This window comes from Suillus fuscotomentosus (assembly GCF_016647785.1).
Source record: "Suillus fuscotomentosus strain FC203 chromosome Unknown F5891scaffold_2, whole genome shotgun sequence".
NCBI lineage: Eukaryota > Fungi > Basidiomycota > Agaricomycetes > Boletales > Suillaceae > Suillus > Suillus fuscotomentosus.
In genome coordinates, this window is record NW_024539514.1 from 1,439,049 (window position 1) to 1,463,599 (window position 24,551).

The 24,551-nt window shown below is 48.8% G+C and overlaps 10 protein-coding genes across 10 annotated transcripts; 6 read left to right on the forward strand and 4 right to left on the reverse strand.

The window, feature by feature from the left end:
• Nucleotides 1-637: 637 nt before the first annotated feature.
• F5891DRAFT_924496 (uncharacterized protein) lies at nt 638-1,248 on the forward strand (the record flags this gene model as incomplete). Its single annotated transcript, XM_041373846.1, has 2 exons — nt 638-745; nt 982-1,248. Coding segments are annotated over 2 exons (375 nt in total), but the record flags the coding sequence as incomplete, so codon positions are not given.
• Nucleotides 1,249-2,002: 754 nt separating this feature from the next.
• On the forward strand, nt 2,003-4,472 carry F5891DRAFT_220847 (uncharacterized protein). The gene is made up of 3 exons (XM_041370964.1): nt 2,003-2,716; nt 2,769-4,383; nt 4,440-4,472. Exons 1-2 carry the CDS (start codon nt 2,187-2,189, stop codon nt 4,015-4,017), a joined length of 1,779 nt encoding a protein of 592 aa, XP_041233526.1. The 5' UTR covers nt 2,003-2,186; the 3' UTR covers nt 4,018-4,383; nt 4,440-4,472.
• On the forward strand, nt 4,406-6,069 carry F5891DRAFT_997971 (uncharacterized protein). The gene is made up of 2 exons (XM_041378472.1): nt 4,406-5,810; nt 5,865-6,069. Exons 1-2 carry the CDS (start codon nt 4,872-4,874, stop codon nt 5,886-5,888), a joined length of 963 nt encoding a protein of 320 aa, XP_041233527.1. The 5' UTR covers nt 4,406-4,871; the 3' UTR covers nt 5,889-6,069.
• A 17-nt stretch (nt 6,070-6,086) lies between these two features.
• On the forward strand, nt 6,087-8,239 carry F5891DRAFT_1135780 (uncharacterized protein; the record flags this gene model as incomplete). The annotated part of the gene is made up of 2 exons (XM_041364797.1): nt 6,087-7,059; nt 7,353-8,239. The coding sequence occupies 2 exons, from the start codon at nt 6,087-6,089 to the stop codon at nt 8,237-8,239; spliced, it is 1,860 nt and encodes a 619-aa protein (XP_041233528.1).
• A 237-nt stretch (nt 8,240-8,476) lies between these two features.
• On the forward strand, nt 8,477-9,903 carry F5891DRAFT_220906 (CDP-alcohol phosphatidyltransferase-domain-containing protein). Its single transcript, XM_041370965.1, has 6 exons — nt 8,477-8,928; nt 8,981-9,107; nt 9,160-9,245; nt 9,294-9,362; nt 9,413-9,504; nt 9,552-9,903. Exons 1-6 carry the CDS (start codon nt 8,572-8,574, stop codon nt 9,655-9,657), a joined length of 837 nt encoding a protein of 278 aa, XP_041233529.1. The 5' UTR covers nt 8,477-8,571; the 3' UTR covers nt 9,658-9,903.
• Nucleotides 9,793-15,297, reverse strand: F5891DRAFT_1220638 (uncharacterized protein; the record flags this gene model as incomplete). Its single annotated transcript, XM_041369408.1, has 13 exons — nt 14,643-15,297; nt 13,962-14,590; nt 12,806-13,909; nt 12,756-12,771; nt 12,007-12,669; nt 11,629-11,954; nt 11,162-11,576; nt 11,040-11,112; nt 10,845-10,990; nt 10,352-10,794; nt 10,128-10,298; nt 9,949-10,077; nt 9,793-9,895 (listed from the first exon to the last, which is right to left on the reverse strand). The coding sequence occupies exons 1-13, from the start codon at nt 15,243-15,245 to the stop codon at nt 9,793-9,795; spliced, it is 4,821 nt and encodes a 1,606-aa protein (XP_041233530.1). The 5' UTR covers nt 15,246-15,297.
• Nucleotides 15,298-16,012: 715 nt separating this feature from the next.
• F5891DRAFT_1135784 (uncharacterized protein) lies at nt 16,013-17,417 on the reverse strand. The gene is made up of 2 exons (XM_041364798.1): nt 16,409-17,417; nt 16,013-16,359 (listed from the first exon to the last, which is right to left on the reverse strand). Exons 1-2 carry the CDS (start codon nt 17,315-17,317, stop codon nt 16,333-16,335), a joined length of 936 nt encoding a protein of 311 aa, XP_041233531.1. The 5' UTR covers nt 17,318-17,417; the 3' UTR covers nt 16,013-16,332.
• A 127-nt stretch (nt 17,418-17,544) lies between these two features.
• On the reverse strand, nt 17,545-19,088 carry F5891DRAFT_220953 (uncharacterized protein). Its single transcript, XM_041370966.1, has 2 exons — nt 17,954-19,088; nt 17,545-17,899 (listed from the first exon to the last, which is right to left on the reverse strand). The coding sequence occupies exons 1-2, from the start codon at nt 18,842-18,844 to the stop codon at nt 17,876-17,878; spliced, it is 915 nt and encodes a 304-aa protein (XP_041233532.1). The 5' UTR covers nt 18,845-19,088; the 3' UTR covers nt 17,545-17,875.
• Nucleotides 19,089-20,924: 1,836 nt separating this feature from the next.
• Nucleotides 20,925-22,243, reverse strand: F5891DRAFT_220969 (uncharacterized protein). The gene is made up of 4 exons (XM_041370967.1): nt 22,116-22,243; nt 21,961-22,059; nt 21,603-21,909; nt 20,925-21,554 (listed from the first exon to the last, which is right to left on the reverse strand). The coding sequence occupies exons 1-4, from the start codon at nt 22,171-22,173 to the stop codon at nt 21,209-21,211; spliced, it is 810 nt and encodes a 269-aa protein (XP_041233533.1). The 5' UTR covers nt 22,174-22,243; the 3' UTR covers nt 20,925-21,208.
• Nucleotides 22,244-22,336: 93 nt separating this feature from the next.
• F5891DRAFT_997989 (uncharacterized protein) lies at nt 22,337-24,462 on the forward strand. The gene is made up of 6 exons (XM_041378473.1): nt 22,337-22,642; nt 22,707-23,117; nt 23,171-23,191; nt 23,263-23,645; nt 23,688-24,151; nt 24,209-24,462. Exons 1-6 carry the CDS (start codon nt 22,528-22,530, stop codon nt 24,294-24,296), a joined length of 1,482 nt encoding a protein of 493 aa, XP_041233534.1. The 5' UTR covers nt 22,337-22,527; the 3' UTR covers nt 24,297-24,462.
• Nucleotides 24,463-24,551: the final 89 nt, after the last annotated feature.

Consider the following 24,551-nt stretch of genomic DNA (forward strand, 5'->3'; position numbering starts at 1 on the left):
CAAGCACGTGTTCATCATCATGTTCATAGCCGCCTAACCAATTTGCTGTGTACCACCACTCTGCTCTGTCTGCGCACCCCAGACCCTTCCCAATTTCGCTAGCTTTACTTGGGATCTAAATGTCACAAGCATCAGGCACTGACAACGATGAGCCTCCCCGGCAAATTGACGCCGTAGGACCCATCGAAGAGTAAGTTGCAGCTTCCTGGGATTTGTCACCCGTCTAACAGCAAGACAGGGAGAAGATAAATATTGAACCTTTGGCGGAGCTACCACCAGGGATGTAAGTGTCTCTCTTCCTTGATGGGCGTCTGCGCCACTCCTTACCAGAACTGCAGCTCGAATGCTGGGCCTTCACAGCCGTCAGGACCTCACGTACAAGAAAGCACACCCAATGTTCCACCACTTGGCGATTTAGCTCCGTGAGTTCTTGTCGATAATGACGTCAAACATGCTCCTGAATTGTCTCAGCGAGGGGGGAAAGGTCGTGGCGGAGGAGGACCAGCCAACTCTAAGCGAATTGTAAGCGAAAAATAAGTCAAGTGATCACAACTGACGGCACTGTACACGCAGAGCAAATGTCATGAAGCAAGTATTGGACATTCTCCAGGACTCCACGATTGCGTCGAGGATTGGAAAGGACAAACGGTCTCGTTTCTGGGGGGTGTACAAACGAGTCGCAGAGGAACATGACGGCGAGTTCCTTGAGCGATACACTACTGAGGCGGGCGGCATCAGAGAACCTGTGAGAAGAAGATATCGTCATATATCGTTATATATCGGAATATATAGGAAAGGTTTTCGTCACATTGTAATATAAAGTGATATAAAGCAATATATGACCATGTAAAAGCACCATAATCAGCATAATCCCCAGCAAGAACTCACCGGTTTACTGATGGCCCGACATGGACATTGTCTTGATCTTCGTAAGTTTAGCGTTCTTATCTTCTGCACATTTTGAGACTGATGTTTGATTAGTCTGGTCTTTTCTCGGCTGTCAGCACGGCTTTCATCGTCGCGATGGAGTCTAATCTCAGTCCCGACCCCAGCGACATCACGAATTCCCTTTTGAAGCAACTCGTGCAGATCGGACTCGGCAACCTCGTTGAGGCGGGCACCGCTCCCGCAGACCCAGCATCTACATGGTCGCCATCTGCGTCGGCTGTGAGGATCCAATTGGTCGCATACGCAAGCTTGTCCATGAGCTTGCTCGCTGCATTCGGGGCGGTACTAGGCAAGCAGTGGCTCGGGTACTACAAGTCAAACCGGTATGGCCGCGGCTCGCAGGAGGAACGAGGGAAGCGCAGGCAAGAGAAGTTCGACGGCATCGTCACATGGTATTTTGATGCTGTCGTGCAATCTTTTCCTGTCATACTTCAGATCTCACTTCTTCTCTTTGGAATTGCTCTTGGTGCCAATATGTGGTACGACCAGCCGAGCATTGCCTGGGTCATCATCGCAACGACAGTCTTTGGATTTCTGTTCTATTCCCTGACAGTGATGGCATGTTTGATATCTCCTGCTTGTCCATTTCAGACGCCAACATCGACGATGTTACGCATGTTGCGCATCGACAGTAAGATCATTTTGCTAATTTCTAGTGGTTGTGCCCCGTCTGAATCAACATGGCAGGGGTTCTACGCCTGGTGTTCAAACGAACCTCCAGTTATTTCCAGCAGCTCACCAAATTGCTGCACGGTGAGTTATGTCTTCTTCTATGTCCACAGGTTTTGACTGTTTTATGTCAGGCGTGCTGGCATGATTACTTGGTATAGTTAGATCGAGATGGACCCGATTGTCTGGAGTAATTAGAGGTGACGATCTTATCCACTATTACAACGATACTCAGCGCTCACTTCACTCCAGGCCCTGTACATGTGATCGGTACATTCACACGGCAATCTCTTCAGCAGTTAATCGCTACACTTCATAACTGGCTACGTTTTGTTGTTCCGCGCTTTTCGACAAAGGTCGCGGACTCGGAAGCACAATCGCTCGACCTGAATTCAGATGTTTCGTCGGAGGATGAATACGCTCTCACTCTCCCTGACATACCTACCAGCAATCTGGAAGCACCTAGCATCAAGTGGCTGCTCGAGACCTCTACAGATCCTGAAGTATTTCTTGCCACTGCCAGCCTTGTTCCGCAGGTCGAATGGCCCCTAGATCTTGACGTCTCAGACATGCTACATCAGCTGTATGATATTTATACGAGCTGCGTCGGCTTCCATGGGCGAATTATGCCGTCGTTGGAGGAGAAGGCCTCAGCTTGTATAATGGCCATGAGTCATGTATACTGTGGCCGCGTTTTTCAGGCATATCCTACCCGTGGCGAATTTCTTGGTTGCAGCAAAAGAGATTATGACATGTTTCTTCAGATGATTGTGAGGGACATCAATGAAGCAGACAGGACGGTGCTTACCACGACTACGAATATCTGTTTTCCGCAAGATGACGATCGCAGAATTCTGTGGTTTTCATTGTATGATTGTCCCGACTCTGTGGCGGAGTGGCTGTCACATTCTCTTCCTTACCACTTTGTCACTGGGCGGGCGAATGAACAGGTGGAAAATTTCGCCATAGAGGTGATATCAAAACTGCTATCATCTACATCCTCTCCATCGAATCAAATCATAGCCAATTGCACTCTTCTTGCTTGTGTCATGGTCGGAGTTCAGTTTGAGAAGAAGGACATAGTTCGGATTGATAAAAGGTGCCATCGACTATTTGGTACTTCTGCTATGGCTAACGAAGATATTGTGTAGTTCTGCCCTGCCTCGATTTGCGAATGCCCTTTTGAAGCAGTTCCAAACTACTCTCTGGGCATGGTATGGAGGTGATCTCAGCAATGACAACACAGGCGTCGCACCGAGTTGGGCATGGAACTTCATCAAAGTCATTTGTCTGGTGCTCGAGTCTGCCAAACATTACTATCATCCTTTATTCTCCACCACGCGGAACCTGGACGTGTGTAGGAAGATTTACTCACGAGTGAGATCATCCGAACAAAATCCTCCGTGGGAACTGTTGGGTGCTCTGCGAAATGCAGTGCGCTTCACGCTCGCCGCTGCCAAAGTATCTCGGGACCCTGCCCACTTGTGGAATGGCCAACCTTTTTGGACAGATGATTCCTATTTGCCAGAAGACTTCGACTGGTTGGTTGACTACCTCGAGTACATTGATTCCGACGACCAAGAAGCAGTATTCGACATCCTTTTGCTCCTGGTTGTCATAAAAGTACGCTGCAGCCCTGCTAAATGGCATCAGTTCTTCAAAAGCCTCATTACCTACATGAGTAGTCACATACCTGTCCACTTACGTCATGCTGCCCTTCGCCTTGCCCACAGTGCCCGAGAAGAAATGGTCTCGATCGATGTCATTGATAATGTGGAGCTGCGGGACATGATCTTGACTGAGTTCTCCCCCGCTATCCTGACTGCAGTTTGTCCGCAATCAGGTGTAACACTCTCCGACGATGATCCTGACCGCTTCTTCCGTCATGACCGCGACTTGGGCTATCTCGAACTACTCTTTGCCCTCGCGAGGAATTCCAACTGGCACCCCCATTTGTTCCAGGATCACCATATAGATCGATGCATTAGCATTGTTGCAAAGTGCCACTTCGGGGAACATGCATTTTACCTAGCTGGCATCCTCCTCCGGATCGCACCCGAACAGTTGTCAGTTACATCCCTCAATTCTATTACAGGGCAGCAGTGGTGGGACTTGATGAAAAATGCATGGCTTCATGCCAGCTATATCATTGACGACATACACTGTTTCAAGTTCCTTCCCGTCCTTGTGGAAGGCACGAAGAGGTATATGCACATTCCTCTGGAATTAGATCTCAAGTTCTTCATTGAAGATGCGGATCGTGTTCTTATCGCACTAGAGGGACAAGATTCACAGCAGGGAGAGGGAGGGGGTGTCGCCGTTGCCGTGAAAGAGTTGAGGACTGTAGCCAGCGATATGCTTGAGAAGTTGGTCAGCAGTAAAGGAGTTGCTGGTCCCTGATTATCACAGTCCTTGCGTCCTTGGACGTCCAGAGGAAGGGATGGAGCAATGCAACTGTGAGAGGGGATAAGTATCACAACTACAACAATATTGATACCAAATATTCGACGTCTGCGCCAATGGTGGCTGCAACACGCTTCCCAAAAATCTTGACTGATATCTTACACACCATCGGGTGCTCTGCATAGCTTCAGATACGAGCCCCGAGCGACTCCTAATCAGAATGTAGGTCACAAGCAGATCAGGATCACGAAGAGATTGGGTCCCAGGTAAATTCGGCAAGCTCGCTTTCGGATGTGTCTTCAAGAGGGCAGTCGAATGTGAATTGATCGAGGAATTTTGGTGTAGGAAAAAAAATGAATTTACGTAAGAATTACTTTTTGTTTGAGCCTGCCGCCGTGCCACTCAAGTACTACTAGTAGGACGGGCGCGATTGCACAGGCCCCAGAGGTCTGCAGATCTGATCAGAGACCATATCAGCTCGACCGAATGATTCTGGTTCAATGGAACCTCAATCAAACCTACATGTCGACTGCTGCCTACATTTCATCAGTCACCCGGGCCCACGCTCCCAATAAAGCTCCATGACATGCGGCAGCCTGCCTTTTGATTACTGGTCAGTGCAACTTCTGGGCCTGAAGGACCTCATGAACATGATGCACGAGATTCATGTGACTTGCTGAAGTACTTGTGTCAAATAACGTGAAGCGGTGCACCACTAATAGATCCTCCATGAAGATCAGGCGTGCCAACTGCATGCCATATCCGCGAGTCACAACACGAAGGGTATATCTTCTCTCGTCTGATTTACCATCTACAATCGCTTTTGATCGCTCTATTCCAGAAACTTATCCATGTCTCAATTCCTGGGGGCTGCGCCTCTTTCTGTCGAGGTTTCCTCGTTCCGCGCTCCTTTTGATGCCACGGATGCAGATTTGATCATTCACACCTCGGACGATGCAAAATTTGCTGTCCACAAAATCTTCCTCGCTGTTGCGTCTCCACTTTTGAAACGTTTTCTGTTGTCAGGGTCATCCTCTCCATGTCCGCCGTTTGAAGGGCTCGTCCTTAAGTGCGATGGCGATCATGCCATCATCAAACTCGAAGAAGACGCTCAGACAACTGAGAGGGTGCTGCAATATTGCTACCCCTTCTCCAATCCCGTATTTAGCAATCTAAACGATGTGCAGGCCGTCTTGGAGATGATGAGAAAGTTCGGGATGAAGGGGTTGATGAACAGAGTCAAGGGCTCGCTTGTACAGCAAGCGTTTTTAGATGATCAGCCGCTGCGCGTATTTGCCATCGCATACCGTTATGGTTTGGAGGATGAAGCCCGTATAGCTGCGAAGTACACAGTCCGCCAACCCTTCTTCACTCCCTACGTCGAAGAACTAGAACACATCCCTGCCTCTGTCTATCATCGCCTCCTCCAGTACCATCGAAAGTGTAGTGTTGCTGCATGCTCGCTTACAGCCGACTTTTCGTGGTTTCCCGGCTTCGCATCACGCTGGGTATGGTTCCAATGTGATGACTGTGTTCATCATCCCCTATCGTGGCCTCTTTCTGATGGGAAAATATACGAAGTAAATGCATGGTTCATCGAGTTTATGGAACGCGCCAGGAATGCTCTTCGTGAGCGCCCTTGTAGCAAGGTCGTCACAGATCCATTCTTGATTGCGGAATGCCTGGAAGCAGCGTCTGGCTGCCTTACGTGTCGACCAGCTGCCTTCCTAGATCTCAGCGTGTTTATCGGGGAACACTTCACTTCGGAGATTGAGAGGGCGATTGATACTGTAAGTAAGTTGAAACTCACCATTCTTGTGTGTGCTGATTCTTGCTGTCCTAAGGTGGAGCTTGATATCCCATTCTAGCTAAAAAATCTATGGTTTATTTCAAGTAGAGAACACCGCGTTGTATTCGAACTGTTTCAGAATGCTACCTATCTGAGAATTCTCAATCATCCTCCAAAGCAAACCTCCTCGTGTTGACTGGTCGGTTCTTTGCAGCACTTAAATACCACTGACTTCTGCCTATCGAGCCCCCCAGTACGAGACCTTATTTCCGTCGTCATGTCAAACGCTGAAGAAATCACCACCGCTGAAGCACCATTCGATGACCATGACTGTGATTACGTCCTACAATCAACCAACGGCGTAAAATTTCATGTTTACAAGCTTATTCTTTCACTCATGTCACCCATATTGAAAGACAAGTTCACGTCACCACAGAGCGAATCGCAGTCGGATAAATCATCTGTACCCATTATGCCTCTCAGATCCCTACTTCTCCTTTGCTACCCTGCCGCAACCCCAACGTTTGACAGTCTGGATAATGCAAAGGCTGTCCTGGAAGCAGCCAAGCAGTATGATATGCAAGCAGTCCTCAGCCGTGCAGGAGACCTCATCATCGCTCAATTCCTGCCAGATCACATTCTCGACCTATACGCTCTTTCTTGTCGGTTCGGATGGCAGCATCATGCTCAGACCGCTGCTACCCGCGCCCTCGAGATCAAGGATCTAGGACGACCTAGCAATGGGTTTCATGGTTTGCAGGATATCACTGGCGCAGATTACCACAGGCTCCTCGTATACCATTATCGATGCGGCGTCATCGCTCAAACAGTCGGAGACAGTCTTTCCTGGCTACCTCCGTCATCCACAAAAATGCAATTGCAAATGTGGAAATGCAAATGCAGACTCGTGGACAGTGCTAAGAAGCTCGAGATTGGAAACATCGCCGAGTTGAAAATCGTCCCGTGGTTTGCAGATTACTTGGTTTCGAGTGGGAAGGAGTTGTTGGCGAGGCCTTGCGAGTCGACCATAATGGAGTCGGAATATTACAATCACGCTGTGATCGAAGCGACAAAGTGCGATGATTGCCGAAGCGAGGTCATCAAAGATATGGACAGATTCCGTGCTTTGTATATCGCACAAGTTAAAAAGGTGGTTGCAACTGTGAGCTTTCCTTGCCGACTGGTTCATAGCCGACTCAAAGCTCACCTCGCTTCTGTAGGTGGAATTGGCAACCCATTGCAACACTGTCGTGTTGCTATTTGAATTCTGACTATCATAGAGTGAGTGACAAGTACCGTATGATTGCTGAGTGGCTGTCGGAACACCTAGTAGGCTATGGTGGAAACTAGTCAGCCAGTGTATATGGATGTGAACTTGGATGTGCATGATTACTGAGTGCATTTACGCTACTGATGTAATGCATAGAAGCTGAACAAGCTCGTACGTAATTCGGTTGTTTGTGCTACATGCCCCTTAATCCGTGCCTCTGTGACTTACACTAGTGGATCATGGCAGCCACTGAGGAAATCAATATCTCTCAAGCTCAAGCACCATTCGATGATCATAATTGTGACATTATCCTTCGTTCGGCCGATGGTGTCGATTTCCATGTCTATAAGCTCATCCTTTCACTCATGTCACCCGTATTCAAAGACATGTTCGCGCTACCGCAGCCTGAGAGTGAATCGCAGTCAGATGTTTCGTCCATACCTGTCATCACTGTGATTGAGGGTAGCACGACCCTCAAATCCCTTCTTCTACTCTGCTATCCCAGTGCCGCCACCCCAACCTTCCGCAGCTTGGATGATGCAAGGGTTGTGATGAAAGCAGCTAGCAAGTATGACATGCAAGCGGCCCTTAGCCGTGCAGGAGATCTCGCCATGGCCCAGTTTTTCCCAAATCACTTTCTTGAGTTATACGCTCTTTCTTGTCAATTCGGATGGCAGCATCATGCTCAAACTGCTGCTACCCGCGCCCTCGAGATCAAGGATCTAGGACGACCCAGCAATGGGTTCCATGGTTTGCAGGACATCAGTGGTGCAGATTACCACAGGCTCCTCGCGTACCATTATCAATGCGGCATCATCGCTCAAAACGTCGGGAGCTCTCTTTCCTGGCTAGAGTCTTCATCATATGTGGCAACACGGAATCATGCATGTCACCATTCTGTGAGGCTCTCACCAAACTTGTATGTTGCCTCCTGGTTCCATGAATATCTGGTTTTGAGTGGGAAGGAGTTGTTGGCAAGACCTTGCGAGTCAACCTTATTTGAACTGTCACATTACAGTCGCGCTATTATCAATGCGACTGAGTGCACCGAATGCCAAAGAACTGTCGAGAGTATGAGCAAATTTCACACCTCATATATCGCACAAGTTAAGAAGGTGGTCGCGACTGTGAGTCAAGCTCTTCCTGCTAGTACTGCTTGATTTATCGCTGATTCAACACTCACCTAAATCTTGCAGGTGAGATTGGAGGCTTTGGATTAAAGTTTTCAATGTCGTGTTGCTGCCATCGAGTGCTGTGTATCATCAGAGCTGGCGTTGTGTTGGATACTGTACTGTAGTAAATTGGCCGTGGGCTTATGGAATTGAATAAATTATGTATATGATCGAGCGACACTACCATACGTACCAATAAATACATTACTGCGCGTGTTAGGCCAAAAGCGATGTTGCAGCACAGACTCAGACTCGAATACCCGTGCCCCTGACCGCGATTTCCATTTCGGTCTCTTCCCAATTTTGCCTTCTCCAGAGTGATGTACTCAACCTTGCACTGCAACTTTCTCGCGCGTCCTCTTCGCAGCCTCACTTTCGCCTCATGTCGTCCAATCATCCGATCTTCTCTACATGCTGGTTCATTCCAGCTCAAACTCAGACACAGAAATGTCTTCACCACAGTTACCAGAGCCCTCTCTACCTCTTGTGTCAGGTGGTCTGACAAGAAGATCAAAGGCTCTGCTGCAATACCGCCCTTACGCGAGAACATATACACCATACCAAATCTGTTGACAGTTTCTCGGATACTTTCGTGCCCTGTCCTCGGTTGGTCCATACTGCATGACGATTTCTTCCTTGCGACCGGACTGTTGGTATATGCTGGGTTGTCAGACTTAGTGGGTACCCTACGAATGGTTAGGTTGATCAAAAGTTGAGCTTTGACTAAAGGCCGATGGATACCTGGCAAGACGCTTCAACATGCATTCAGTTCTCGGGACCATTCTTGACCCTGCTGCGGACAAAACTCTCATGACCACCCTCACGGTGACATTGGCTATGAAAGGATTGCTTCCTAGTAAGCAAGCTCAATAGCGGCCCATTTTTATTTGGCTGATGCCCGTCTCTAGTCTCATTGGCCTCAATAATCATCGGGCGCGATGTGTTGCTGAGTCTTTCTGCCTTTTACATTCGTTATACATCACTCCCCGCACCAGTACGTGTCAGGCGATTTTTTTTAGTATGTGTTCACCAATTTCTTTAGAAAACCTTCTCTCGATATTGGGACTTTTCTATACCATCAGCTGAGGTACGGCCCACCACAATCAGCAAGGTAGGATTCTTTGCGCCTCATTTTGTGATCTGCTAAGTTATCATTCGCAGTACAATACCTTTGCTCAACTCGCGTTAATGTGCGCTACAACTGTCACCCCCATCCTGCCTGTACAATATAACCTGTTTGTACCCGAAATGCAGTAAGCTGGTCATATATTCATGTTTTTTCTTACCCTGACATGTTTAGAATTTTGGTGGCCGTGACAACGGTTTGGAGTGGGTTGTCCTACGTGTTTTCCAAGGATGCTGTGCGAATAGTATCGGAGACACGCAAGAAGCTTCCACCTTCATAACGCGGAATTCAGGTTTCCGCACTACCAAGGCCTGGTGCAGGGTGTACAAGATCTTGATTTTAGGATACCGAACTAATAATACAACATCTATGATAACAACAATCTGGCCAAACGAAAGACATCGCGGAATGAGGGCTACGAAGTAACTGCAATGACTCTTCGACGACGGACTTCTTGTAGCGCGTTAGAAATTGCTTGTTTGTTCGAGCCTGCTTCTCGCCAAGCCTCACTAACTTGCCTGAAAAGACATCAATCAAGACGGAAACTTGGGATCAGTGACTGGGCACATACCTCACACGCCGTATAAATATGACACTAAGCACAACGCTCTTTATCGAGCGTGTCTTCTTCATCATTGCTGGTGGGTTTTTTGGTTTGGGATATCCTATCCGGGATATGCAGGCCAGTATACGCTTCTCACTGTCGAACAAGATAAACGTACAGCATAATGATAGAGAAAATGCCCGTACCTGGCCTCAAAGTTCGAGAGGAGAACAAGAAGATAATGTTTCTGGTATACGAGATCATCTCGCAAGGTAGACTCGCGCGTAAACTTTGCCTTGAGGTACCGAATCTGGACGACAAGGCCTTTGCACTCTTCCTTGTGCTGTTTTTTCAGCTCGACGAGCTGGTAGCCATCGCTAATTTTTTTGTTCAGCATCAAGATACAGCACGAAAGTATGTCGTCACCCACGTAGCAAATCCATAATCCTTGATCTTGAGCTTCTCCTGGGCCGTCTTTAGCTTCGTATGCTGGCCGTTGAGCTGCTCGTTCAGGAGACGTATCTGAGTCTGGGCCTGCTTTTTGGCTCGCTCGGCTTTCGTCAACTCATTCCTGTGTTTCTCCTGCAGCTTCTCTTTCTCTGTTCGCAGAGTTTTAAGATCACGTCCAAACGCCTCGGCATCTCGCTTGACACGTCTAAGGTCGGATTCAAGGGCTGCAACAGTGCGTGCAACATCGGTCTTCTCAATGGCCATGCGGTTTTTCTCCTCCTCGCTACGCTGTAGTTCGTCGGCTTGATTGGAGAGCGCACGCCTGAGGTCATCAATTTCACCGAGATGCGAATCAAGTTGATGACGGCGGTTGTCGTGTGATGACTGTGACCTTGCATAGTCATTGCGAAGCTTGTTGACTCGCTGTTCAAGTGTTGGCGCAATCCAATATTGTTACAGGAAGAGACACTCACTTCTGATACTTCAGTGAACTGTCGCTGAAGCTCCTTATGGTCCTTGGCAAGAAGAGACCGCTCTTGCCGCAGCTGATCGATTGTCTCCGCGTTTTCTTTGACTTTGCCTTCTAGAAGACGAGCTTGCTGTTCGATGGTTGCATTGGCTGTACTTGCCAATCAGGAGTGATAATTTAGAGATGGCACAGTACGCACTTCGCAATTCGGTCTCTAGTTCATTATTTTCGCGCTTGGCTTTCTGGAGCTGTCTCTTGACATCATCGATATCCTGATAACTTATAGGTTAAAATGCTTCTGATTATAGTCAAGGGACGTACCGCCTCAGTTCGTTGTAGTTGACGAGCCACAGCACTCTTCTCACGCTGGACGTGGTTCTGCTCCACGGACATCTGTCTGAGACGCGTCCTCTCTGCCTGCAGCTCAGCCTCGAGGTCAGCAATGACAGCCTTCGCCCTCTCGACTTCCCGAGTATCAGCTCTCGATCGTCGGCTAGCTTCAGTCGCTCTCTTCGCTTCTTCCTTTGCGCTTCGTACTTCCATGTTCATCCGGTCCGCAGCATCTTCAAGGACCGCCTTTTCTCCTAGAAGGTGGCGTTTTTCTTCCTCCCATCGCTGTTTCATCGTATCCAGTTTCTTATTTACTGCATGAAGGTCCAACCTCAGAGCTTCACTGGTCTTTGTCGGAGGTGTCGGGGGGTTGGAGAGGAGACCACTATGCGACACATCCAAAAAGCTTAGAAATTTTGTGTCAGGATATCACGCCAAGGATGCGCCATGAATCGCACCTTTCATCGGCGTCGTAAAATCGTTGCAATGCTGATGTGTCCACCTTGACCATACATTTCTGACAACGGAGCCTTTGGAGTCGGTGAAGTCGACGCTCCTCGCGTCTCTGTAACCTTCCCATCTCGTTTTCCATTTGAGAAATCTGGGATCGGGCAAGTTCAAGGTCTCTAGTGAGGGACACGACTCCCAGCCCAGCATCTTCCAGTTCATCGAGCTTTTGATCGATATTATCGTTGGCACGGTCAAGTTCAGTTTGAAGACGAGCGATTTCAGTTAATAGCGGCGATACTGACGCATCGCCGGTGGTGTTGTTCAGCCAGGAAAGCTATTAAGTTTCCATGAACAAAGAATTCTCGAATATTATGATATAAGCTTACATCTTTCAGAGGACCTCCAGGTGTCTTCGGAGCCCTAACGGACATCGATAATACATGCCGATGAATGGGTGAGATTCCACTGAGGTTGACCACCTTATTTGGAGTTGCCGCCTCAAAGCTAGTTGATCGGAGGGCCTTGATACGTGCCTGGAGCTCCTCCTTGTCCTTCTCCAGAATCTCGATCCTCTGGTCCTTAGCAGCGTCAATGGCTTTCCGTGCAGGAGAGTGTTGAAGGAGCTCAGCGAGTCTCGCGATCTCTTTGTGCGCCTGTTCGAGCTCTGCCTCGAGTGCATTCTCAAGTTCAGCATTGCTCTCGTCTGAATGCTGTCCTTTCAGAAGTCGAGACATCTCCCTCTCACGTTCTCTTTCTCTTTCCAGGGTGGAAATCTTGGCCTTGAGATCTGCGACAACTTCTTGGTCGGTGCGCATCTTCTGCTCCGCAGCTTCAAGAGCGTCCTCCATTTGGTTGACCAGCAGCGATGCCCTTTCCTTTTCCCTTTCCAATACTTCAGCACGATCATTAGCCTCTTGTTCTTCAGCCTCCAACTGGTTAAAGTGGGTTTGAGCGGAGGTGAGCTGCTCTTCGAGGTCTTGGATGCGTTCAGTTGTCGCGGCAGCAGCCTCTTCGAGCTCGGCAGTATAAGTCTTCAATTCGCGAACTTCCTCGTTGATATCATTGTCAGAATGTGCAATGAGCTGCTGTGCTTCTGCAAGCTCCTCTGCCTTTGCTTCCAGCTCATGCTGTAGACGTCTTGCAGCAGCTTCCTGAGCTTTGAGGTCCTTCTCGAGTTCAGATGACCGAGCACTAGAGCGCATGATCTCAGCCCCCATCTCGCTCAACTGGCTGTGAAGATCATCGTTAGCCAGCTTGGCGGAGAGCCGCTCCTTCTTGAGTTCCTTCTTGAGCTCGTCAACACGGTGGTCGCTCGTCATTATTTCATCCTCCAGATCCTTGATCTGTGCGGTCGCACTCTGCAGGTCGGCTGTGAGAATGCTGATCCGCGCGTTGGCCTCCTTCAATGCGCCCCCAAGCTCCTTCCCGTTCTCCATTGCCGCCTCTGCCTGTCCAGCCCTCTCCAGCGCAAGGTCACGCTCGCTTTGAAGTCGTTCATGGATACGCTCCGCCTCCTTCGTCGTCTCTTCCAGAGCTCGCTCGCTCTCTGCGACTTTCTGCTCCAAGTCACCCATGATCTCTGCAACACCATTCTCGACCTCATGCATACGCTCCCGCCAACGTTCCTTATCTCGTGCACGCTCACGCCGCTCAGTCTCAAGGTCCTGGTCCACGCTTTCCTTCGCCCCTGCCAGCTCGTCGAGCTGAGCCTCCAGACTCTCGACCAGCTCCTCCAAATCTTTCTTCTCCTCTGCCCACCCTTCTTCCCCCGCCTCCTCCACATCGCCCAGTCCACTCCCTGCACTGACCCTTCGCGCCTTTTCAGAGCCCATGCTTTCCAAACTGAGCCGTCGCTGTTCAGCATCCTTCACCTCTTCGTACTTCCTCAACCGGTCAACGAGTGCCTTGTTCTCTTCCTGTAGTTTCGAGTTCAGTGTGTGAAGGTAATGATTCAGCTTCGGCGCGTCGAAGCGGGCCACGCCGCGCTGACCTGTGCCAAGCGCAGGGTCGTACGAGGTGTTGGCACGTGGGTGTGTGGTGAGATCCTGTGAGGACGCAGTGGAGAGGAACGAAGCCGATGCGCCGCGGAGCTCGATGTCAGAGGGGGACGCGAGATGCTCACTTTCACCTGTAGAGGATGCACTGTCTGGAACATGCGCCTGCGCAAGAGGGTGCGACATGCGTCCCCGCCCCCGTCCAGGCCGAGGAGTGATACCAGCAAATATGGTGCGCATGGGACCCACAGGCGTTGCGCTAACACCGGATGCGTTTTCGCTGCTCCCGCTTGAGCTCTGCGACACAGGGAGAGCGCTGAGTCCGGTTGTGGGGATGAGGGGTAAACTTCATGCGTGGTCTGGCAGTGGAGTTGATGACTGAAAGAAGAAATGATCGCCTGCGGGCATGAGGTGTGAGGAGCTCTTCGCCTGCGTCTGTACCTGGTTCATTGTATGCAGGTGGGATGTTGAACTGCGTACGAAATCGCGGAACGGGTGTGAAATCCAACACTGATCTGGCGGGCGATAGAAACGCTGTTGAATGAGCACCTATGGTTCGGTCGTTGTTCATTTGATTGCTTGGATCAGACGATGCGGATGAGAATGTGGGCTCGCGGTCCGATTGCGTGCCAGAGTCCTCCTGCCCTAGTTCGGGGTCACTTTCCTGTGGTGTCTCCTGTGAATGTGCTGGAGAAAGCTCTTGTTCATCACTGCTCTCATCCTCCGGGGGCTGTATCACAACGCTTGGGAGTGAAATGACAGCTGGAGAGGCAGTTCTCGAACGAGGTAAGGCAACGTAAACACCAGGAGTCGGTGATGGTGTCTCTACAGGTAGTGGAATAGATCTGTTGCTGCGAGGCGTGGAGTTTGGAGGTGATGAGACAGGAGAGGGTGTCGTCCGGGAAAGTGACGGCGTTCTCGTCCGTGCGAGTGGTTTTCGTAGTGCAACATTACGATATTTGTCAAATGGCGATCGCTGGGACATATTGATCTTAATAAAAGTGAGAAACAAGCAAGAAATCATTCACCTGAGGTTCAGAACGTAATGACATCGAGTAATCGTATTTCTTCTTCGGCGTAGGATTGTCCAGAGGGATTTCGGGAGAAAACGGGGAACTAGAGCGACTGACCGACTGTAGTGCATCCTCCAAAGACATGTCATCTACCCCATTCTCTTCTGGCGGTAAATGAGACTCCGGAACACTGTGCCTACTATGTGCGAGAGGCAAGTCTTCTGGTTCTGTATTCTCGTCGCTCTCGTGGGGAAGCGAGGTAATAGCACTCACTTCGAAGCTTTGTGCGGGGCTCCGAGGATATGGGTATGTTCTAGAGGCAGAGGAAGATTTGGCTGATACAGAGCGTGATGTAAGAGAGCTTGCAAAGCGTGCTGTGCTGGAAGTACTTGATTGTAGCCTGATAGTTGAGGTCGCCGTGTGCGCCGAGGCAGGGGCGGGTGTTGAATGCACCGGCAAAATAACAGGGCCATCGTCAGTTGAATGTTGGTCTGAGTCCGAGTCTGAGTCTTGTGCACCAGAATCGAAGGCAGGTAGTGACGGAAGAGAAGGTGGCTCTCCTTCGTCTGCAGCTTGAATTCTGCGCCATATTCGAGACGGTGTCTCAAGCATCGCCATCTTGAATGATGTTGCGGATCCTTTGGATGGTTAAAATTTCGTCAGTTCTCATACACACGATAACGACTTACCGAGGTTGATGTTGTTACAGATCACGACAACTCGATTTAGGATGGCCCAAAACCACGTGACCGCGTTTCATCACGTGCTTCTTGGAACAAAGTCAGCCTGGTCGAGACCCCAAGCTCTGCTACAGTGCTACTACTGACTAGAAGTTGATCGAACATGAAAAAGTTAACCGCTCTTACCCGGCAGGACTAGCCCCAGAAAAGAGTGCGAAAGTAATTGTTTTTGGGATCAATAGAAGGGAGACACGAGGGAGTATTCAAACACATGACAGCGAAAATATGATAATGTTTTCGGCGGCGGCATTTGTAACGATTTAAGTCGATTGTCAATGCGTATGTGGAATTGATGGAACAACCCACCGTTTCTTTCCCACAAGAGATGAATCGTAGTCTTGTGTATGTATTATAACTTTTGGTGAGACCATCCACTTTCGGAATAAGTGCGCCGTACCCATACCTTAGGGACATGGGTCGGATCTACTCCTAAAATCGAGGACTTGCATGTGACAAAAACTTGCAGGATACAAAAATGGACGTTATCACTCCTCGGAGGATCGCAGTATGACATCCTATTGTCATCGCAGTGCGATAGTAGTTGCAGTTGTTCGATGATCAATCTTGCCGACGCACATAGTTCGGACGGGCGACAAGGATGATATTTATTTCATCGCATGAGGGGCATCGTCAGGTAAGTAATCGGGAGCGCGTGGATCGATTCAGACTCGGCGGTGCTTACCTGGACCCCGCCTGGGGTGCACATCAGTGTGAAATATTTAGAAAATCGGGAAAGCTGTATAACGTGAAATGACAAAACAGGATAGAGGTAAAGACATTTGCTCACAGCTGCAAATTATTGTATTTTGCCGAAATCACAATCCCATTAATTCGGATATTAGCATTATCCTGCGTGCAAAGGGAATTCTGGAAAGAGAACCTGCCCACTGCAATATGCCTAGGAAAGCGTGCCAAGCATGAAACTATTTGTGACCTGACTCTAGTACATAGTGAGATAAATATCATCAGCGAAAATCGATGTCCAGGGGAATCTGCGAGGAGGTAAATCACAGGCAGTCAGTCAAACGCGAGAGAACTCACCTCCAGGATAATCGCCATTACCGGGAAGGCAAGCTCCTTTGCATATTCAGCAAGCGCCCTCGGCGCTCTCTCTCTACAACCAATACAACTGCCAGCCCTCCTAACCATACTGTCAATCCACTCGGGATTAAGAAGGCTTTCCACAGATGGTCGGATGCGGAGTGCTTCTATGACACTATCTTGATATTCTTTGAGGGACAAGCGAGAAACCCCCTTCTTGCGACAGAACTTGCAGTCGAGTGACGGTAGGGGATACGTAGACCAAAGACGAGTAAGCTGGGTCATAGCTTGACCGCAATTTGTGTGGTACTTGACCAACCGCTGGAAGTCTGAACCAGAGATGAAGTCCAATTCAGACACATACGCAGGCTCCCATACTGCAAAACGCAGCATATATCTCGCCGCCACGAGAGTCTCTGCCTCCGAGCGGTAGCGACATGCAATAGCAAAGACCCGCATAGGTTCTTTCTCTAGAAACCTAGGAGCCGTTATCATTCTAACGATGAATATACCGACTCGTTTCATGTCGTATTTATCGGCGGCATCGAGGACAGACATGACGATGTCCAAGTTCTCGAGAGCGGGCACGTCTGTGTCGTAGACAGGAGAACAAAAGCTCAACAGCTTCTGCAAAATGACGCTATTCTCTGTCACTGGTATGATGGGGAGACCGTCTTTTGTCCGGTCCGCAGCATCATCGAGAGAGTCTGGCTGAGGTAAAGAGAACATGTTTGAAAAGAAAGATGATGCTAGGGATAGCAATAGCTTGTGAAAGTGGAAATCAACATTGTCCGCACTGCGTAATATGATATCCCCTCTGTCAAAGGGGGCTCCAGCGTCGACTGGTATCCGCCGTGATTCAACGTCTTCGATGCTGGTGTACTTGTACAAAGTCGTACATGTGTCCATTGTGGGAGGATTCCGGTGAGAGCTAGGTTACAACTTTCCTGCAGTAACTTCTGCGACAAGCATTTCCAGCGCCCGCAGCGTGGAAGGAGTCTGAGACAACATGTGAACGAGAATGACTTGAAGTTCCCCTTTGGGATGGCTCTAACTAAACTTGGTTTTAATTTTGATTTCTAATCTGCTCTTGAACTGTTAAAAATAATCCTGCTCTCACCATTCGATGGCATCGACTTGCTTCCAGATTATATAAGAACGTGTTGCACATAGGTTTTCTAGGGAAAGCGCAAAAGTTGTACGATGATCACGATACCAAGTAACGTGCAGTAAGTGGTTGTTGTTCTGTCATTAGATGGAAAGTTCTCTACAGTCTAAATATCTATTATATGTTTAACTCACCAGAAGTGCTCGTACAGCAGATACTGGCTCTACTAGTAAGTCCTTGATAACAGGGTAATTCTAAGCTGGTTCAGCTGTGATAGATTGAACAAAATAGCTGAGCCTAGCGGTCTCCACTGATTTTTGACGCGCAAGTGCAGTGCAGGTAGTCGTGTCGACCCCGCATCAAATGGCGATATCTAAAGTGATCTGCAGAGGCAAGTTTAGATCCTTACGACAACCGCAATTCCGCTATTCGCGCACCTCGGCAATGACTCTGTCCAATTCCCGAGCAAAAGTCTTGGTGAACTGAACCATTTGGTCTTGCGCCCGCCGTCGACATGAGGGACAACCATTTGCCCTCTCGACAGCTTCTTCCAAGTTTTTCGTCAATACTGCACCACAAGGAGATTCTTCCAGGGCAATGGATGTCTTGTCCATGTAATCTGCCCACCACTCCCGCGGATAAGTTCCATGTATTAGGTACCTAACGTCCGCCTTTGAGTTACATGGACAGCAGTTTGTCCACCACTCGTAGAAACTGTGCGTCTGTGACTTCTTCAGCCAGTCCAGATTGTCGCAAAGCGTTCTGGCCGCTTGGCCGCACCTAGAGCGATATGCGACAAGGCCCTGAATGACGTTATTAGGAAGGTGTTCTGCAGCAAGGGAGTCATGTGTTGGGGCTGTGTGATGAAGCGAATATCGTGCCGCAGTCCTGGCTTCTGGCTCAAGACTAAACCGACATGCAATCGCAAGGACGCGTACGGGGCTGCTCTCCAGGAGGGACGGGGTAACCATGGCTTTCCTCACCCTCTCTTCAACATCTTCCATCCCGTATTTCATTGCAGCCTCCAGGACTTGCTCCACGTCATTAATGTCCTCCAAACCGGGATCTTTTACCGCTGCCGGATAACAAAATCTCAATAGCATGTCGAGTGTCCTGCTGTTCTCCGACACCCAAATCATGTCTAGGCCGTCAAACATCTCATCTTTACAGTGGTCCCTACTTGGTCGGGGAAGGTCGAACATCGCCTCGAAGAATGGAGAGGAAAGTGCGAGCATGCAGCGGAAGACGCGGAAGTAGACATTGTCTGAAGAACACAAGATGATGTCTGCCTTTGCATTATTGAATGGCGCTTTGGCTTCGCCGGGCATTGTGAGGACTGGTTAGCAGGCAAGGGTAACATGACAAAGGTGCAATTCGGAATCTTATAAGTAATTTGATGCGAGTAGAAGTGAATTAGAGAATTTGGTAACAGCCTTGCGGTGCTCCCCAACATGTGGTCTGTTTCGCTTCCAATGGCCCTGCATGCCTTTTAGGCCTTCATTATTACTTCATCTTGATTCTGGCTATCTATACCGTATCCAAGGGTATTCCCTTCTTGACACAGAACGGGAGGCTGATACAACCAAAAAGCGTTTCTTGCACGCTATGTATAGGAATACATATAGGCTAGAATCCGCCGGACAATCCTGAGCGCTGAGCTTTTGTCTCTGTATCGGAGCTCTATCTCATCCGGGGGAAATTAAATAGTTGTTTACATACAATTTATTTCGCATAATAAAGTGAGGCTTGGCAAGGTGATAAAATTTAAAGAATATACTACGCACGTGCTTATGTTATACATTAACATACCCCTTCTACGTATACTACTCGCGTCCTCTTCTACTCCCTCTAACGTTGTCAACAACGAGCCCAAGGCATCAAAGATGACATAGAAAACTGGCCTTCGCCGTGACTGTATCCCCATTTCACGAGGTTCTGGTTGCATAGATCGCACAATTGGACACACGATTTCTGACACAAGTCTCGGCCAACCTGTCTGATCTACCCACCGCCAAGCTCCAAGTAGCCTGATCCGAGGAGCAGTTTCAGCAGGACCCCGACCAGAGTACCTTACTCTAACAGCGCCTTGCGAGTCCTCGAAATAAATCAACACGGTGATATCCCGTCAAGACGTGACACGACTATGATGAGTTGTTTTGGCTACTAATTTGTAGATGAAGATGCTTCCAGTCTATGTGTTCAGAGGACTGCCACATCACTTACTACTATAGGATATACCCATGAATCAAGTACAGCTGCAGAAGACCCCAGATTATCGTCACGGTCGCATCGCTGGTAGTGTCGTGGGCAGAACTATCTTGGAGTTCTGCCGGAAGAGCTGGCAGAGCTTGGCAAAACCATGTTTTGTTGTTAGTGTGGCAGGTGGCAGAATCAAGGAAAAAATCGCACTCCAACTCTGAGTTCTGCCTGTGACAATCTGCCCAGGAGGTTCTGCCTGTCAGTCACGGTGTCAGTTCTGCCCTATATATGGCAGAATTCTGTCCAGAACACTACGCATCGGGTACGTACCGTTCCGATCACTGACGGACTCGGAGTATACGTACTGACGATTCATTGAAACAACCGCCTCAAGGTACCGTGGCCGACGCGATATATCAAATATCTTACATACCCAAGTGTGTGTCGCCACTAGGTCGCGGGAATGCACTCACAACTGGCCGATATTTTAATCGATTTCGGTCGGCTAACGATAGAAGGAACGGATGGATCAACAGGATTAAATCTCGCCGGCAGTCAGGACGCCATGTTTGCCACGGGTCCCGACTCTCCAGTCAGACAAGGACGCGTGAACTTGAGTTGGGACCATAGCACATGATGCGCAGGTCGGGTGGCTGGGGTCTTTTTCCCCCATGAGAATTTTTCCTGATAGGTGATGATCGATAAGATCTAGGCCGAGGAACGAGCGAATATCAGATAAGTACTTCCGGGAGCGACGTGTCCTGTTTCCTTCGACCCTAGAGAACCCTTTATAAATCAAGGTGTTCTTCTAAACGATACCACATGTAAGTATATCCGTGTAGATATATTGAAAGCACTGGTCTCATTCTCATCGAAATGCCGTCTAAAATAGCGGCAGGAATGGCGAGTGGGTGTAGTGAGGGTCCATACTGGGGCATTTGTGACTTCAGGGGTGAGGCGATAGGGTGGGGAGGTATGTATCAATATGTCCCATATGATGATCCGATCCAGTCACTCGATAGACAGAAAAAGGAGGTTGCTAAGAAGGAAGTGTTTAGGTGTCTCAGCCAGTGAAAAAATGGATGCATACAGTCACGGTGATGTCCATTAATGTGAACTACTTTACTTATCTTTGTATTCAAGGCTAATCCAAATCTCGAGGGTTTACGCACGATAGCTGATCTTATCAACGCCACTTAAAGCCTCAGTATGTAATGTCAGAAGCTTCATACTTAGTTCACATTGGACTAGCCTGGCTTATATAACTACGGACGAGTGCTAACTTACGATATGGTCGATACAATAATCTGGTAGGCTGGCAGTATCGAGTCCCTAGTCTACCCAGTAATGAATCTATGCCATTGTGTGGGACGGCCCAATTAACTGGTAAGTAGATATTATCATTGCAAAAAAATATCAATACATGTGTATTAATATCTACACTGTACAGAGAAGTGAGAGGGCATGATCCATGTGACCTTGTCTAGATGATCTTACTGACTGTAGATTCCGTGACACTCCTCGCAACCTTCGCACGGTGCAGGCATCTGAGTCTGTAATTCTGGGCCAATATCTGAATGTCTTGCGCGCCGCTGACGCTTAACAAAACGAGGAGGAGGATCGTGGGATCGTTCGCGCTGCGAGGATGAAGCCACGCTTGATCTGGGAAGTGCACGCTTCAGGCGTGAAGGTGCAAAGTCGAGTACATCAGGGAGCTCTTCGAGCTTCACGTCTGACTCGGTGACAAGTTCTTCTTGGAAGAAGGAAATGCGCGAGTTATCGACGCTCTCCCTGCCTTTACGTTTTCGGCCGTCGGGAGATGTCTGGGACATGAATGAACTGGTGCGAGTCAGCAACAGGATGTAAGTTCATTGGTAGAAGACGTACTGGTCCAGAAATTCTCTTTCCAAAGCATCATACTTCACCTGCAGCCGGCTGGTGGCTTCACGAGCAGCCTTGGCTTCCAAACGAGCGTCCTTCTCATTTGTGGCATACTGACGAGAAGCTGCCATGTGTGCCTCACATCTCTCCATCAGAGCATCCCGATCTCTACTCAACGCAGCGACGCGTGTTTTGAGTTGCTCGATCTCGGCAACTAACGGAGCAGGAGATGCAATATCTAAGTACAACTTGCGCACGCAGGGAACCATGAAGTCATGGTATTTTTTGGGAACAAAAGATAGATCAGGCATAGCTGCATGATAGTAGTCTGAGCAGAGGGTTCCTCGCGCAACATGAAACATACCAATGTGGAATATGCCCCGACATGATGGGCACGAAGATTTCAAAGCATCATTTCCGGAATTTATATGGGCGCGTAGGCATTTTTCACAGTGAACGTGACCTAGATGACATGAACAGGTCATCACATGCAGAAGTCTGAATCGGAATAGGACTGACCACACGGAATGCAGACAGGCTTCTTGATATCCTCTAAACAGATGCCACATTCAGCCATGTTGGAGCAATCTGTCAGATGTTAGTGGTACAGACGAAACTTGGATTGAAAGAGATTCATTGTCGTGAAACAAGCTTCAAGTAGAAACTGGACAAACGCGTCCACAGCCACGTGACCGCGTCCTTCTTGGCACATCACAACAGAGATAAACAAGGACCAGACTCCTCGGGCCAACTACCAACGCTATTCACAGCCTACAGCAGCTCTGGCTGCATCTCAAGAGCATTAACAGGGTCTTCTTGGACCCGCTGATTTAAAGGCAGCGCCTTAAATCATTGAAACAACTGAAATTTTGATTATTTCTTGCGGACAAGGGCTCCATCACGATCCATTTGATATCCATATTGCCTGTGCATGTCTAATTCTTTGCACTCTCCTTCTCGTCCGCTCTCCGAGTCAAGGTCTTCTTCACGCGGCTCCCTGCGTTCTGCACGCGCTTCGAGCCCGTCAGTACCCCAAAACGATACAGGTATAACTCCTTCACCTGTCCATTCAGATTTCATTCAACTATCTCGGTTCGTTCTATTTCATAGTGGTCGTTCGTAACCAAATGTCGACCTTGAAGCATTCTATTCGGCATCAACAGGCACAGCTACACAGCTTGGAAAATATTATTTTGCGTGGATCACGCCCGCTCCCACCTGGCTTTATGGCACCCTCTCACTCTCCACAACCCTCGTCGGAGGACGTCTTGGATATAAGTCCTTGTCCTGTGTCGTACACTACGAGCTTTTCAACTCCAAAAATGCAACGTCGCTCCAGTTTTGATGTTTTACAAGGCCTCGCTGGTCGCGAGTCAAACCTTCCGCTCCCGAGGAGAGAAAGTGCGACACCAATAATGAAACGTGATGGAATTCGCGAAGGTATCCCCATGGATTTCGGCGGCAGTCCCGGACCTGCAGTGAACATTAAACGAATGTCTAGTCCAACGCGTACACTGAGTCGTACGTCACCCGTGCCTTTGTTGCCTCGTTATGCTAACAACTTCTTGTTTTAGGGATACCTGTAGCTTCCGTAGGTCAGTCTTTCTTTACCTCCCCTGCAACCAGGATTTCCCTCATTGTGAACGTGGTGACTTAATACTATTAGGGAATGCCCGTGCGTTAGCCGACAATGGTCTCTCTCCAGCTCTTAACTCCTCGCCAGCAATTTTACCGATTGACATTCATGGGGGCAATAACTCAGACAATTTGAATGCTTCCACTTCTGCGCTACAAGCTCCATCATCTCCTAATAGACGTATCTCCCTTACACCTGGGGGGACGACTAAAGTTTTGGCAGATCTCCAGGCCGGTGTTATAAATGCTCGCAACGCCTTGGAAAACACCAAGTCTCAGCTTCGTCTCTCACAGCGGACTGTTGCACAGTTGACACGACAGACCGAGGATTTGAAAGAAGGCCGAGAACGCCTCAGGCTGGAAAATGAAGGTCTTAACAATGTTGTAGCGAGAAAGGAGAGGTTGTTACAAGAGGTTAGTCAGCCTTATCATAACTTCTCTACTGACCAATTGCAGGTTCTTGAGCGGGCCCGCAAAGCTGAAGCCGAGGCAGCAACCTTAAAATCTCAGCTGAAAACGGAGACCGCGACCTCCAAAAAGTCCCTGCGCGAGATGGAATCTGCTCTCCTTGAATCAACGGCCCTTTCTCAGAAGGCTGAACGCGAGTACATTACATTGCGGGATAGCATCAAAAGCATGACCGAGAGTTGGAAGCATGATACCGATAGACTTCGTGAAGAGATGCGGAAGCGCGAGGACAAGCTAAAAAAAGAAGCCGAATCAATTGGCAAGAAGTATAAGCTTCTCGCAGATGAGATGAAGGAGGCGCAACGTCAGCAAGCTTCTGTGAAAGACCTCAAAAATGAAGAGCAGAAAATCAGGAAAGAGATCGAAGAAGAGTTCCGCGAGGAGATCATCAAAGTGAAGGCACAGGTTGAACTCCGATCTCATCAAAGCGATGAGGCAGTGGAGACTGCGAGGTACGCAGTACTTCTTTCTTACCCCACACCTTGGCCTTACGAAATTTGTTCAAATAGAACTTTGGCGAGTGAGCTGGCTCGTCTCCGCCGGTTAATGCAGTCTGGTACCAAGTCCCCTCCACCTGATACCGAAAGCCCTTCCTGATCTAGATGTCTCATTTTGTTGCGTCGACCGACTGTCCAGGGGGCATTATTCATTGACATGGACATCTATCTCATGTATATCACGCACACACTCATTCATATATCTTACACCCTTCCATTGCTGTCATATACCTACCAGGATAACTTGAGATGATTTGTACATGGCGCATGATTTTCACTTTACTGCGCGGCAGTACCCGTAAGCGGGGTGGGAGTTGGTGGGCATGGTAATTTCCTTACGCGGATGATTCGGCTA